A 15,818-nucleotide genomic window follows, 5' to 3' on the forward strand; every position below is an offset into this window, starting at 1 on the left:
TCTTACAGAAGCGGCACAGTCAGGAAGCGTTTTGGAGTGCGGTAGCTATTTCGGTTTGTGGAAGAAAGCAATTTGCGGGTAGCCTCCCCGATGAGTGGCGCGACACTTCATTTTCTCGCGCTTCAGAAGCACTGTTCCGAACAACTCCGCGAATACCACTCCCCACTCGAGGTCGACCGTTCCAATGAACCAAAAATATCTTCTCGGCGAGTGCGTACGTAGTGAATGCATGCAGGGGGAGCACTGCGGTATATATTTGCATGCATCAATCGTCTAAGGGAAAGCCACAAAAACTATTAACCGAAATTTGTCAAAATGCGGTATTGTGACATCATTTCGAGGCGTATGAGTGAATGAATGCCGCTCCTGTGCCACGTTTAAATATACGCTGCAATACGTTTTATTTGTACTACCATTTTTTGCTCGTTCCGGCAGAGCGGAAGATATGTACCATCTCCATCTCACCGGAAAAGGAGTTACACATTCATTTGCTGTGCATCTGTAGTGCACAGTGTATTTTCAGCACTCTATATAACCCTTGTGTTACAGAATATTCATCCCATAGTGATAGTGCGCTGAAGATGAGGCTTGCAAGGGAAAAAAAACGGGGCCTGAAAAGGAAGATAGAAATGATAACGGTGAAAGCAATTGTAACTTTGAGGGCATGCAGAAGAAATACAAACTCTATCTATCTATCTATCTATATATCTATCTATCTATCTATCTATCTATCTATCTATCTATCTATCTATCTATCTATCTATCTATCTATCTATCTATCTATCTATCTATCTATCTATCTAATCTTAGCGCAACTCACTGGTACTTGGTCGTCCGTCGTCCATCACAGTATGTCGAAATAATATATATGCTTAGGCTGATCCCCTGTTAAGAAGCAACACAATTTTTGTATCCCTGTCACTGAAAAGATAACGCTATACCATGATCTATTTGTCTTCACATGTCATTGCAGCATGCCTCAGCAACAATCGACGGCGGAAACCAGATGCTGTGCTCTCTTTCGCTGTGAACCGGGCTGTACAAAGATAACATCAGAAATACGGCAATGCAAATAAGGTGACAACATACACGGGCGCCATTGTGGAGTTTCAGTGTGATGGGCGGTATCGGTAACGATAAAGCGAGGAATATGCGTCAGTAAAACAAGGAGCCCCTGCGTCGCATTATTGTGTACACACTTTCAACCTCGTCCAAATAACGAATACTCAAGTTGGCATAGCAGGTAACAATGGTTTATGCGTAATATACAAGGAATATTTTCTTTTCATCTATTTCTCTCTTTCTTTTTTTTTAATATAAGGAATAGTCTGCCATGCGGCTTAGGTTGCATTAGAAGATCTCAGAAAAACAGAGGTCTTGCATGTGGTGGCATCTGTGATTTACTTATACTTTACAAAATTAAACTTGCAGTTGACAAGCAGGAACTATTACGCAGCATCTGTGCACTCTAAGATGAAAGAGGTGATGATCATCGGGGTAACCGAAGATGAGGTTCGAACTGCCACTCCCCCCTTCTCTTTTAATTTTTTGAATTTTGTATGTTATTTGCGCGCACACATACAAACACCTGCACAAAGGGTTGTTGAAACCCCCGAGAAAGTTTCTGGCTACACTTCTGGTGCTGGTTGCTCTTTTCTTTAAGAAAATAAAAAAAGCGTATTTCACTAGTTTTTCAGCGCTTGCATGCAAGTTGAGAGTATTCATTTACAAACGTACGTAAGTGCACTCCTTACGTGCGAGTGTATTTACAATTCTGTGAATGCACTCACTCGTTGGGTAGATTCACGCGATTGTGCCCATTTGGAAGTGTGCAAATCCTGCTGGTTGAAAATGGGGGAGTATTCATTACTCTCCAAATGGTGTTAAATACGGGGCGAGCAGTGTTACGCCCAAGCGAAGGAGTTGCGTAAAGAAATAGAGGGCAAACGGTGCGAGGAAAAAAAAAATTAAGCCATCATCTGTCGTGGCGCTTAATTGTGCACCTCGTACCAAACAAATAATATTCAAGAAAGGCTTTTTTTTTTCTGGCAAAGAACTCGGAGACCAGTGAACGGTGTTTCAAAATATACGTACGGCTAATGTATACGTTTGCTTCAATGCCGATTGTGGGTTTGGGTTGAACGGGTTAATGATGGTTTGCGTAAACCAGGGTGGGCCTGCACGTGGCTGTGGTAGTTTTATTGCTGTTATTTTGTTTTTACACGTTACATCGACGCACCAAGAAGGTGAGAATGAATGAAGACGAAAATAAATTTAGTTAAATAGCAAAGCTCGGTACTAGAGAGAAAAATAGTGTGTGTGTGGTGGGGGGCGGTAATGTTTTGTCGCACTATAAACAAGGAGAAGCGCCTCTGGAATGCCTCCGAGGCGTGTTTTGTTCTCGAAGCAGCGAGATGGCGAGTAATAAAAAAATATATATATATGACCCCGGCGGGAAAATAAATAAGCAAGTGTCTAGAGGAGCGCCTGTACCAACTTCTCTGGCACACAAAGGGAACTCGAAGAAATATTGCGCGTGAAATGAGAGTGTCGGTTTCAAAGAGTGCTGACGCTGAAGACACCGAAAAACAGTAAACGCCGCGAAGAGCTAGGTCGCGCGGCTAAAGGCGCATGTATACAGGCGCACGGATTTTCATTGCAGGTGGTCCCATAAAGTGAATGGCCCTAACGAGTTCCCACTTCCCAGACGCCGTCCTTCAAGCAGAGCCTAAGGCCACAAAGAAAACTGTTAAGTGCATGCCGAAGAAGAAGAGACGACGCTTGTCCCCGTTCTTCAGCATTTCGCTGTCGTTCAGCTCGTTATGCGAGTAGATATATGGCACGTCCATCGTTTCAGAGGTCCAGATGATCGGTGTTGTGAATGTAAGAAAAGAGAGAAAGGAAACGAGAAGAAGAACCGAACGGAAGAGACGAGGTTTTGTCACTGGCTTTTGATGCTTAGACATTTTATTTCCGCGGTTGCCGTTGCTTCCGCGTCCGTACATGATACAGCGGAAGGCAACGTTTAGAAGGCTCCTCGAAAGTGCGAACTTATGCGCCAAAGCTTGTCTTTCAAAACCGTTCCATTCTCCTCGTCGTTGTTGTTGTTGATGATGATGATGATTTTGATGATAATCATGATCATGATCATTAGGTCCGTTCGATTCGCCTGCACCCCGTGAACCAGTTCTCGAAGTGCGGCACCTTGTCATTCGTTTCAAAAGGTGCAGAAGAGGTGCAGCACAGGTTCGCAATTTTTCTGCACCTTCTACGCTGACGGTACCGGCTTAATGCAGACGCGCGCGCAGCTGAGCAGACGATTAGGCCGTACCCGCCTCTACTAACGCGGTGTGTTTTGCCAAGATGTTTGCGCCTCATAAACTGTCCGCATGTGCGGTTTGCCATCGGTCAGTGTTAGTTGAACGGTGTAAATTTAGCGAACAGAAGTAAGGCCTGTACCTTGTCGGCACATAGTCATTCGTTTTGGGTGTCGCGCAGTACCTGCACTGCTGAACTCGTGCTACACAATTTCTGAACTTCGTGTACACAGCCGTGAACCGGTTCCGATTGGTGCAGGTCAATTGAACGGACCTAATATCACCAGGTGGGGGACGCGATCGACCATACCTCTTAATGTTTTGGGCGGGCGCCTTTAAAATGCATGAAAGTTCTGGGGTTACAATGTAGGGTGAGCTGAGCCAGTTGGTGCAGAGATTCGTGATTTGCGATGATACGGGTGCGATAGGGGCACAAGGGAGAAGTCAAGACTTCTCTCTTTTGTGCCCGTGTTTGAACGCCTACAGTCTCATACAGTGGAGTCTTGTTGATACGAGGGCATTACAAATACAAATGTTATTACCCGAACATCGCATTATCCAAAACGGGGCCCAGAAGATCACAAAGAGTATGCGCACATGACACTAGGACTTGCCTAAATGCCAAAAAATATATATTAATATACTACGCCACTTTGGTCTGAATTTTGTTTTTCGATGTCCCGAAGGAAGTTTTTTGGAACTCGTAGAAACGAGCACAGTTTCATCCATGAACTCCTCACCTGCGACAAGGACGAAACACGTGTTCACTGCAGGCTCACGTGCACTCACGGCTGAATCTGAGTGAGTCTGAATGATTCAACTCATGAGTGAATTCGCCGACCTATATATAGTATTGTCACGCAAAACATACGAATAAACCGTCTGGTGAAGTGCATAGCCAGCTGTTAGTGGCAGACGGTGTGATCTCCCGTTTATTCGATGCTCTGGGAGGAGGAGCCTCGATGGGCCAGTGCTTCGCGGGCGTAGCACTCTTTGGCGCGAAACTTGAAGCCGTATGCGAGGCTTTCAGGCGTTTTCGTGATCGTGTAATTCGATCCCAAGCCTAAATACGATCGCGCTATAGCTGCGCGAGCAATGCATTTACCATTATGGCGCGTCAGCGGTGAACGAAACAAAAAAAAAAGAAAGATTATACCGCCAAGTGTACCAACGCGAGGGCCATGACATGGTCACCCAATAATTGGTAGTTTTCAGCAAAAACTAGAAGTAGATGGTCTGTATTTATACAGATATGAAAAGTGGTACATGAAAGAATATTTCAGTGCAAAACAGGCCCTAAAAACTGCCGGCTGTAAATCCCGCTAATCAGTGATCGCCATTTTTGCCATTAACTATATATGATCGAAAATTGGGTGTTGTGGTCCCGTTGAGCTGGATCGTATCAACAAGATTTACTTGTAATATATGAATTCTGGGGTTGCAAACGGTTATTTTACCCACTTTATTTCTTTGTTTAATTGGCCGCTGCAGTGCAGAGCTTAATTGGGGAAAGTCCGTTGGTGTTTGAATGCCCTGGCAGGTCCGGTTTCAAAACTTCCATCACATCATTCCGCGTCTCAAGCATCTGGAAAGTGTATAACTTCTCGTTTTTGTTATATAAGTGAGTGATTTCGTATCAGTGGGTGACGTTGCCAAAGAAAGAAATAAGGTTGAACGTGATCGAAACTCGTGAAACTTTCGAAATAAATGAATAAATAAAATCGGGATGATTTACCATGTGCGAATGATCCCTCAGTTTTCCTCACGGATAAATATTTCGCGGTTTTAGATAACGGTGCACTGCGTGGCATTGGTATTTTGGTGTTTTAGTGGAAATCGACTGCTTCCTCCACCTTCGAACACGACTTAGATAGCCCACCTACACATGCGCTGTTGGTTCATGTGTATGCGAGATACCTTTCTGTAAACATTGAGTTGTTTGTCTAGTTCTTGTCCTATCTGGTTCCTTCGATGTCTTTGTGTTTTTCGTTGGTCTCTTCTTAAAGATCATCGTGATTATCGTCAAGCGCTCGTAACGACCACCTCTCCTCTCCTCCTGATATCTTCCCATCATGCACGAAAGGTCCTTGTGAACGTGTGACGTGAACGACTAATGTGTTTCACCTTTAGCCTACGGTTTATAGAGATCGATCGACCCCCTTTCAGCATGCTGTAGATAACTTGAATTTCGAATATGATAAGCGCCACATTTCACTTCATTGTACATAGAGAATAAGCTGCATTTAGCATAGCGGGGCTTTTTTTTTGCCATATATCACCGTAGTAGGATTAATTGAATAATTTAGAGAACTGCCGAATGAAAAAAAAATGCTCTATATGGCATACATAGGTTACGAAATAAAATGCATTAGACTCCGTAAGCAGGTTCTCTGCTTCTCAAGAAAAACAGAAAAATCCCTCCTGACACGCAAAAAGTAACTTTCCAGTAAATCCAGGGGAGCGCAGAGTCTGCCCTACATTGCTTAATAGTGGAGGTGTTGCGATGAATTCTTTGCCCCCCACCCCAACCGCCTTCTGAAGGGGAATCCTGCTCACGCTTATGATCGCATACTATTCACTTGTAGTATATACATATAGTGTGCATAGTAAAGCACCAAATTAGTCACTAGACCACCGCGGCGGGGCATGAAACGGCCGTTACATCAGGGGAAGCTCGTGCAGTGTGTGGTAGCTCACTACTTTTTGGTGTTACCCAGTCACCAAATGCGAGAGGGAACTGATATTGAATGCCCCCCCAAAAAAAAAAACATTGCCATGATCTTGTACCTTCCATATCGTTATCACAAAACCAAGTAGAACCTTCATAGAGAAATGTAGTTAGAAGGTATTGTACGCTGCGCTTTTATCTATATGCGTTTTTATGGCGCTTGGGTGTTTTAGTAATTACTACTAGATTGTCTCGTGCGCAGCGCTTTTATCTGTACGGCATCATGTACGGTGCATGTGAGTCTTGGTTTTCCCTGCGCCGTGGTGTCTTATTAAACTGCTTGTATGTAGTCGCAGTTTGCCTGTTTGTGAAATTTTCTCCTGTTGTGTCCACAACTCCAAGGCTGGGTTCGTCGTTCTTTCAAAATATGTGCCAACAGCTTACCACCGCGAATCTTGGAAAACACGTGCAATTACGGTATACCAGAACAAACAATCGCAGCGTATCCACGGGGTGAATGGTGATGAGTGGCGCGAAGCTTCGGAGGGTTTTATCGGTGAACCGTGAATCTTCCATCTGTCTGTCTGTATGTCCATCCGCACCTGCTTAGTGAGTCATAAAACTAAGCGGTCACGTACCAAAACGAAACCAAGGGATGGACAGACCCACTGCTTTAGGAGCTTCGTCCCTAAAAAAAAAGTGAAAGGAGCAGCTCGTTTGAAGAAATTAACACACATTTCACATATCCACGTATACAGCTGTGGCAAGCTACTCTTATTCTGACCCGATAGACGAGCGTTCGATCCCGGTCACTCTGCTCGCAATTTGACCGACAAAGAATGAAATGTGATCGAAACTTTTGGTAGCAGCTCCTCCGCGGTGTGCCTTATCTTCAAGTCGTTGTCAAGCGCGAAGCTCCAGAAGTTATTCTGGAGTATACGTGACTGCACGAGGCTTAAATACAATACCCGGCTGTAAATACATCTGTGACTACCCCGCACCTTCACCAAATACGTTACGTGAAGGAGACCGACTCGGAGGGGTAGTCACAGATGTACTTACAGCCAACCGAGCAGCACCAGCCACAGAGATTAGCTCGCGCCAGTCTATGTGCTTTGTCTTCTTCATCTCCATGCACTGGCACGTAGCAACCTCCTGTCCACTCCCCCCTTTTATTTTTCAATATGTACGCTGATAAACGAGACATTGACGAAACGTTTGCCAGTTCTCTGACTTCCAGCACATCTCTTTTCTGGTCTCTCAGTCTTTAATGCTAAAAGACATGAATTCCAGCTAATTAAAAAAAAGAAGATGTAGTAAAACGGCTTTTTGAACCTGTTGTTTCGGTTTACACGCAGGCCGAAAACCCCACGGCACCCGCAGTAAAATTGCTTGACCAAATCCATTTTCTTCCTTTTTTTTTTGTCATTATTGCTGCACTTCAAAATTGTTGCGTGACACTCCTTTCGAGTGTTTCATTCCTCAATGCCACGACCAAATTCTTTTACCACATACGCTTCCGAGAAATTGCCGTATCATTAGGCTTACCGCGCGAATGTCATCCCGACACTGCAAAGGAAGCTCTTGTCGGGTTTTGTACGTATAGACCTTTTTCACAGGAAAGAAATAACACCTCTTTTTAGGCGCGAAGCTCCTTAGGCCTTGTCCCGCGGTGTGCACGCTCGTGGCACAAGTGCGAAAACATCTGTGATGGTTATCTTTATTTTTTGAAGTAGCACGGTGCAGCGTCTGGTTTGGGCAATCCTTGCGAGACACAAAGCATAGCAGCATAGCTAGAACAGGATGAAACATTGTGAGCAGAGCGCACACTTTTCATTGACGTCACCGTGGTCGCCATCTTGGAGTATAATGGTGGGTCGAAATGCTGCGCAAAGCCGAACGCGTTCAGCAAGAAACGGTGACATCTGATTAGTACCGGTCTCCCCCTCGCGTTCCTTAGTGTTAACCCTTAGCCACCCTAGCGCGCGTGTCGAACACGACTGCATGCCCACCGCAGCACTGACGAAAAGTCGTGGTGGCCGCCATGTTGAAGCAGTGGCGAAACCAGGGAGTGGCACACGGGGCCCGACCCCCTCTGAACTTTCTTTTTTTTTTTTGTGTTGACGTTCTCAGCGCAGGGAATCTATCTGTGACGTCACGTGCTCGGAAAAAAAAACATGCTATCGTGTCCAATGTTTCTCCCCGTTCTGTGTTTTGTGTAATTCATTGATTGATAAGTGGGGTTTAAGGTCCCAAAACCACCGTATGATTATGAGAGACGCCGTAGTGGAGTGCTCCGGAGTCTGTGTTTTGTGTAGCCGCCGCCGCTGTGGCCTGGCTAAGGTACTCTGCTGCTGACCCACAGGTCGCGGCATCGAATCTCGTCTGCATTTTCGATGGAGGCGAAGATGCTGTCCTTGTGCTCCGATTTGGGTGCACTTTAAAGAACCCCGGCTGGTCGAAATCTCCGGAGCCCTCCACTACGGCGTCTCTCATAATCATATGGTGGTTTTGGGGCGTTAAACACGACACATCAGTCATGTTTTGTGTAGCTGAAGTATTTCACAATGGTGCACCAAGTGGCCCAGCAGTCAACGCTTCCATGCCTGTGCCCCCTCGCGTTCCTTGTTAGGCAAAAGCGAAGATAGAGCAAGTTCACAGACAAAGTAATAGTTCTCCCTGTCGTCTTTTCCTGACCATCAACCTAAACCCCTTCCCCCGTTCCTTTTCAAACCCAGACAGTTTCATCATCCAGTCTTTGTTCAAGGTGACTTGGCAGTATGCTTTTCTTTCCCTCGTTCTGTTTTTTTTTTTTTCCTCTCTATGCATTACCGTTCGTGGAAATCGTTCATTGTGCGTATCCTCCATATATAGGCACGGGCCGTGTCTCCATCCTGAGAGACAGAAATGAGTGCCTCATTCTTCCTCAACTATCACTACATATGCGAAAGGTTCTGTCAGTATAGTGAGTCACATGCTGCTGGGGGAAAGTACACGTGTCAACCTCCTGTCCCCGTTCTGCTGGTCACCGATGGAATTAAAAATGCGAACCACTGCAGGAACACCACAGTAGCACGCTGACATACATAGCCGCTGATTCTTGTCCTTCAAGAAGCTGAAAAATCGTGGCCAACGTTACTAGACATCTTGACAGCCTCCACAGGTAAGTGTTGAATATTTCCTCACGTTTATTAGCGACCAATGTCTGCTTATGGTTGAACCCTTGTGCAATGTTTTTTTTTTTTTTTTGCTTATTAAGCTTGAATGTTGCTGTTTCGTGCTTCGGGGATCCCATATTACAAAAAAAAGGGGGGAAAGGGGAAGAAACTTGTGAATGGCAGCCTAATTCCTACTCATCGGGTTTTTTCGAGCAGCCTTTAAATATTTTGCATTGCCCGCAATTATGTCACTCTCATTTATGTTCGCGACTGAGGTTATTGCAACTTATGCGTACAGTTCTCACTAAAATACACAAAAATCAAAATGTCATGATTCGTTCCCCAATGTCACGTGTTTCTTTGCGTACCGCCACGGAAAGAAAAGGTTAACCAGCAGGCTTCAGTCTTAGCCCGTCTATCACTTTGTGGTACTAGTGAGGACACACGCACTCCAGATTTTTCCTGCCACACTTACATCGGTTATGAGTTCATTGATTGCAGTATGTGAACGAGATTGCAATTATTGTAGCTGAAAGCTCACCATGGGATTTCGAACGTTAGACGAATCAAAATTAATCATTTTGTGGCAAGACCACTCGGTAACAAAATCTTTGTTGTCACCTTATAGGTAAAATGTTATTCAAAATAGTTATGAAGCGATATGTTATGTTGGCGAAGCTTTTCAGTAGTCTGACGATTGGATCCCGAGTTATATCTTTAATATGACGATGTTTTTTGTGTTTTTTTTGCCAAATTTGGAGCGAGCGTTGTGTTTTGCCTGCGGTTTGAAATTTCGCAGCTCCATTTTTATTTTTGGTGGAGTAGTCTCATCTACGAAGAGACGTTGAGAACAAAGTTTGGACAAGATGGTAAATTTGCGAAGTGTGCATTAGTTAATACGAATAGCGGGAAAGGGCGCTTAGAATATATTCTCGAGGTTAGCACTGTATATATATATATATATATATATATATATATATATATATATATAATATTATAATAATAATTATTATAATACAATATAATTATATAATAATTATATTATATCATATAATAATATTATAATAATAATAATTATAATATAATATAATTATATAATAATTATATTATATCATATAATAATAACTATAATAATATATATAATAATATAATGGTATATCTCATTAATATTGTGTTAAAACACGGAAAAACGAGCCCTTAGGTATACACTTCTTTCCCTTATATATATATATATATATATATATATATATATATATATATATATATATATATATATATATATATATATATATATATATATATATATATATATATATATATATATATATATATTTATATATATATATATATATATATATATATATATATATATATATATATATATATATATATATATATATATATATATATATATATATAGGCTCAACCCAGATGCTGTGCTTCCGAAATTCCGACAAGAACTTGTTAACAAAAACTGCCAAGTCAGGGTGCCCCTTTTTTTTTTTTTTAAATTGTGGGACAAATGTAGAAGGGACAACATGTAGGAAATAGACCGATCCCACCAGCCGATCAGCGCATGCGCCGGTTTTCCGGAGTTGCCCCGCCGCCATCTTAGTTGTAGTCAATCGGTCAACCAGACTACAGCGACTACGCAGTGGCCGCCGCTTTTTCAGTACTGCGCCGGAGCTTCGCGGACGTCTCTCCAATTTCACCAGCAAGAAAAAGTCGTCATGTGAGTATTTTCAATACCTACATTGTCTGTTAATGGGAGCAGGCGGCGCGAATTTCGGTCATAAGTGCCTGCTACTCCTTCGTTTCGGCGGGACTTAGGACAGCCACCCGTTCATTGCCTGTTGAGTACCGTTTTCATTTGAGTGATGTATGTAAGCGGTTGTTCTGCGCGACTGTTTTTTTCGCATGTGCATCTCGGGGATTGCAACGTTTGTTTGCACAGTGACGTGCTGTTGGGGACAGGCTTTATATGCGGCGCCGAACCTTTCGTGTCTTACGGCACTTACGTGCACGAGTGTCGCGTTCAACATACAGCATTTGGTGAGGGACTTCTGGTGTCGAATCTCTCCCTGCCTTCCTCCCCCCCCCAAAAAAAAAGGAAGCATGGGCAATAGCTTTCGCATGCCAAGCCGCCGCAGCGCCGTCACCTAATATCGCTGGTTACGCCAGTGGCTATCAGCAGGCTGTGCTGCACGTATCGAAACCCACGCGTTCGTGCGTTGTTAACAGTATTTACCTCTGTACATGCAGTTACCAGAGAGCTGCAGGTTCGTGTGGTTGGAGGACGGCATCGCCTAGAAAACTGCATTCTTGCGGTACAGTAATGCATTGGCTGCATTTTTAAATAATCAATATTCTTTTCATGGATTGCGTTTTTATTATGGCTTTTGTCGTGGTCCTGCGTTATTTCATTGCAGTTATTTTTTTTTTCGTTGTTATAGCCCTGTTGTTTATGGTCTTTGTAATTTCTACTTCGCTAAGCTTTTTTCTCTTAAGAGTATTTACTGTGTGCAGTATGTGCAACAGTGAAGATTATCTCAGCACTAGTAAAGTGCAGTCCCTGTCATGGGATTACTATCATGTGACTAAAGATTTGGTACTGGTAAGGTCCTGAAAACAGGGCGAGCGATTTCTTCTCTTTTCTTCTCATGAGAACTACTGCTGCGTTTCAGTGTTTTTTGTGCTTTTTTGCATGATGCTACCACACCAAATAGTCCACACGTCGTTACTACTACTCATCGGGTACGAGTATCATGCAGTGGAGGCATATTATGTTATTAATACGTTCAGCTGGTTCATTGGCCTGGCTTCTGCGTGGACAACGGGCACCGACTGTCTGACACTGCCCGGGGTTCTTTTATAGAGTACGCAGCATGCAGATGTTTGTATGTTCCACCAATAGAGGGTAACGCCCTGATAAAAATATGTAATCTAAGAAAGTGTATTGGCTTAGCAGAAAGTTTAGCTGGCTATGTTCAGATTAAACTAACCTTCAGGCTCTGTTTTTTTTTTTTTTTTTTGCAGCTCCGTGTAATGCTGTGCCATGGCATCTGTATTACAGAACCACAACAGTCAAGGGTGGACCTGCAAAACAAGCTCCCTGAACCCATACTTTGGAAAGGAGCACATTGTCAGGTATGCAAACTTAACTCGGCAGTCATGATTCTCTAAAACTGATGAGTGCTATTTGGGAAAAAAAGAGCATGCTGACACCCAAATGTTTCAGAAAGTGTAACGTTTCTTGAACTATTCCTAGTGCCACAAAGCTCTACCCATCTTGTAGGCTCTGTAGTATGCAAAAATTCTTCTCTTTATTAAAGTGGTACGCTACAGGCTCAGTAACTTTGTTGATTGTGTGGTTTAATCCGCCGATGCAATGCAGGCATGAGGCGCGCCGTAGTGGAGGGCTCCGTATTAATTTTGACCACCTGGGGATTTTGTCGTGCGCCGGAATATTGAAAACACAGGCGTTATTGCTTTTCACCTCCATCAGAAAAGCGGCCGCCGCGGCCGAGAATCGAACCTGCATTCTCTCCCTCGGCAGCACAACGCCTTAGGCACTGAGCAACCGCGGCGGGTCTGAGTAACTTTGTGTTTAGCTGGAAAATAACGCAATTTGTAGCTTTCTCAGCTTTTATTCAATGACCAACAACTCTTGATTGCTGAGAAATGAATAATTAAAGCTGGCATTTCTCTCCTCCATTCCCCTCACATTATTTCGTGAAGTTTCAGACCACGTAACAAAGCGCCCAGATCGAGTCGAGCCCGACTTTACTCGATCGTCCCCATCTTCCTGAAAGTTTGTTCTCGCCGGCTATTACTTCCGTCGCTCCCAATCACAAAGTCAACAGTGTGCCGTGTGTTTCCGACAAAGTTCCACTGATTCCCATCCGAATACGTGCCAACTAGCGCAGCTCCCAACCATTTTGCTGTTACAATTTGAGGTCACTTTAAAATGAAGTTTTTTACATATCTGATTGCAGTAGACAGTCTTCTTAAATTTAGTTTTAGTTCTATATCTTCAGAACTTGCACAATGGACAAAAAGTGGGAGTGTGCAAATTTGTGTAGGGAATGAAAAGGTGTTTATGCACAGGAATGTACTCATGCCAACTGTTCTAGCCAAGTACAATTACAAAAATTTCTTCAGCTGTTTCTGCAGGCCTGAAAGTGGGATTATTTTTATTATGCAACAGTTAACTAAAGGGTGGAATGTGTAAATGTATATTCTGGAAGGAAAAAGTCCTGCACAGCATGTAAACGTGAACGTTTATTCTTCATGCAGGTACACTGAAAGTAAAGGCGCTAGAAAACATCGAGATGCTGGCCTGCGGCTTTTCACATCAGGCCACCTGCAAAAGTTGGTGTTTTCAACTGAAGACACCGCAGAGACCGTGGTGAAGGCACAAGTTCTGGCATCCATGGCAACACGGACAGTGTACAGTGTTGGGGTGAAGTTGCTTAAGTGTGATGGGGAGCTTGTCAGTGGCAGCTGCTCATGTGTTGCTGGGAAAGGTGGTGTCTGCAAACATGTTTGCTGCGTTTTGTACGGGCTGATGCACATTGCGCAACATGATCTCACTGAAGTACCAAATGCCATTGCATGCACTGAAGGTGAACGGCAGTGGTACAACCCGCGGGATCCAAAAAAAGTGACTGAGCAATTTCAACAGATTGTATTCTCCAAGGACACCACTGAAAAAATCAGTGATGCACCAAGGCTTCACAAAAAACGAGCAGCCTACTCATGCTTGAGAACACAAGACTCGAATCTGTCAACACTGAGCCTCATAAACTTGCATGGAAACTTCAAAGAATGTGGGCTCGATTGCTTCGCAGACGTACTTGAAGCAAATGACTTTCTTCCCGAAAAACAAAGAAAAGTTGAGAGCCCCGCTACCGAAGATGTGGCTGGGCTACCTTTAAGGTGGCTGGAGCGAGCCAAACAGGGGAATGCTTTGCTGTCATACACAGACGAAGATGTTACAGCCGTAGAGGCAGCCACACGACTGCAAAGTGCTTGCCTCCTTTGGCATATGTATAGGGAGGGTCTGATCACTGCATCTGTAGCGCATAGAGTTTACACATGGGTCAGGACGTGCCAAACCAAAATGGGGCCGCATGATCCCCGACGTCTCATCGCAGCAGTGGTTGGGAAAAAGAAAGGCAGGGCAACATTTGCCATGAAGAGAGGCCTGATGTGTGAGCGTGAAGCCAGGAAAGCCTTTCAGGACAAAAATGACAGCCACGTGGAGCTTGAGGTGACTGAAACTGGCCTCTTCCTCTCTCGTCATCACGCTTTTCTAGGTGCAAGCCCAGATGGGCTCGTGAAGTGTAAATGTTGCGCACCACGGCTGCTTGAGATCAAAGTGCCCCTAAAAATTCAAGATTTTGCCAAAAGGCAGTTGCGTGCTGGGGAACTAAAAAAAAGTAGTGGCTATTATACTCAGGTGCAAGTGCAGATGGGTGTGACTGGTCTGAACACCTGCGTGCTGTTTGTTTACAGCAAGGAAGAGTGCCGACAAATCTCCGTGCCATTTGACCAGAGTTTCTTCACGGAATTCATAGAACGTTGCAAATTTTTTACTTCCAGCTACTTGCTTCCCTACATTTCCAGTAACTGGTAAAGTAAAGCTAGAAAATGTTTTCAAGCTTGTGCGTGTGTTCTGTCATACCATAAATACTTCAAGCCAGTAGAAGTAGCCCACCAGAGTTTTGCTTCTGTGCCTGTAAATTGCCTTTTCTACAACAAAGATGTTTATGTATGAGGTTTGTGCATTTTTGTTCTGCGTTAACAAGAACAGTCTACCCTCTTTCTTTGTACATCATTCACGTGCATAACTTGACCACGCTGGGGAAAAATAGTACAAATGAGCGTGAGGCCCTCCAGTGTGAAGCGTCTGTGTGCTTCATGCTAATTTCGCGGAGGCATAGGCTTGCTTATTTATGCCATGAAGCACACGAAACTGCACCACTGGCGTTATTGTTGCTACTAATATTCACACCATTATGGCTTGCGTGCTACTGTAAGGGCCGGCCTTGCTCCAAAACAGCAACTTATGTGGAATTTAAAAAAATTCTCGGGGCACCTAAGCTTGCTTACGTACTGTGGAGGTAAAAAGCCTGGTGATACTTATTAACTGCTTCTTTACTGATAGGGTATTTGTGTTATTTGTGTCTGTCTTCATTGCCACTTTGTTCAATGTAATGTTACATTGACGGGCTCTTTTACTGCTGCATTGTCTGTACTTCTCTTTTCGCCTTCATTTTGAATTAATTCAAGGTGAATTAAACAAGCAGACCGGTAACACATGCCACAGCTTTCCATGAATCAGTGTTTTGTGGGACAGCGAGGCACCTGCTCACGTGTCACTTGGCATGAGCTATTCGAACTTTTATCCCACCACTGCTAATGTGTAGGCCTGTGCTATGATGTGTTGTGACCCGCTTCTTTTATGGCCCTACTTTTTACCCACCACTGCTAGTGTGTAGGCCTGTACTATCATGTGCCTTCTGGCCTGTTTTTTTTTTGTTTTCCTGAAGGCCCTACACAGTTTACGGGAAGCACGAAAACAATGTCAAATAAACCACTGTACTGGAGCCCTATGTGGAAAATATTTTTAGACAACTGTTTCTTGCAAAACAGGCGGTTGCAGGCTTCTTG

At 43.8% G+C, this 15,818-nt stretch overlaps 1 protein-coding gene across 1 annotated transcript; it reads left to right on the forward strand.

The window, feature by feature from the left end:
- The first annotated feature begins 10,708 nt into the window (after window positions 1-10,708).
- LOC119178186 (uncharacterized) lies at window positions 10,709-15,760 on the forward strand. The gene is made up of 4 exons (XM_037429375.2): window positions 10,709-10,875; window positions 11,406-11,470; window positions 12,180-12,290; window positions 13,440-15,760. Exons 3-4 carry the CDS (start codon window positions 12,199-12,201, stop codon window positions 14,779-14,781), a joined length of 1,434 nt encoding a protein of 477 aa, XP_037285272.2. The 5' UTR covers window positions 10,709-10,875; window positions 11,406-11,470; window positions 12,180-12,198; the 3' UTR covers window positions 14,782-15,760.
- The last annotated feature ends 58 nt before the right edge of the window (window positions 15,761-15,818 follow it).

This window comes from Rhipicephalus microplus, chromosome 5, assembly GCF_043290135.1.
Source record: "Rhipicephalus microplus isolate Deutch F79 chromosome 5, USDA_Rmic, whole genome shotgun sequence".
NCBI classification, from domain to species: Eukaryota; Metazoa; Arthropoda; class Arachnida; order Ixodida; family Ixodidae; genus Rhipicephalus; species Rhipicephalus microplus.

Bases quoted from the DNA above. Each gene is read 5' to 3' on its own strand.
- LOC119178186 (XM_037429375.2), top strand. From the start codon at position 12,199: ATGGCATCTGTATTACAGAACCACAACAGTCAAGGGTGGACCTGCAAA. The intron at 12,291-13,439 runs GTATGCAAACTT...TTCTTCATGCAG, and splicing joins GGAAAGGAGCACATTGTCAG to GTACACTGAAAGTAAAGGCG.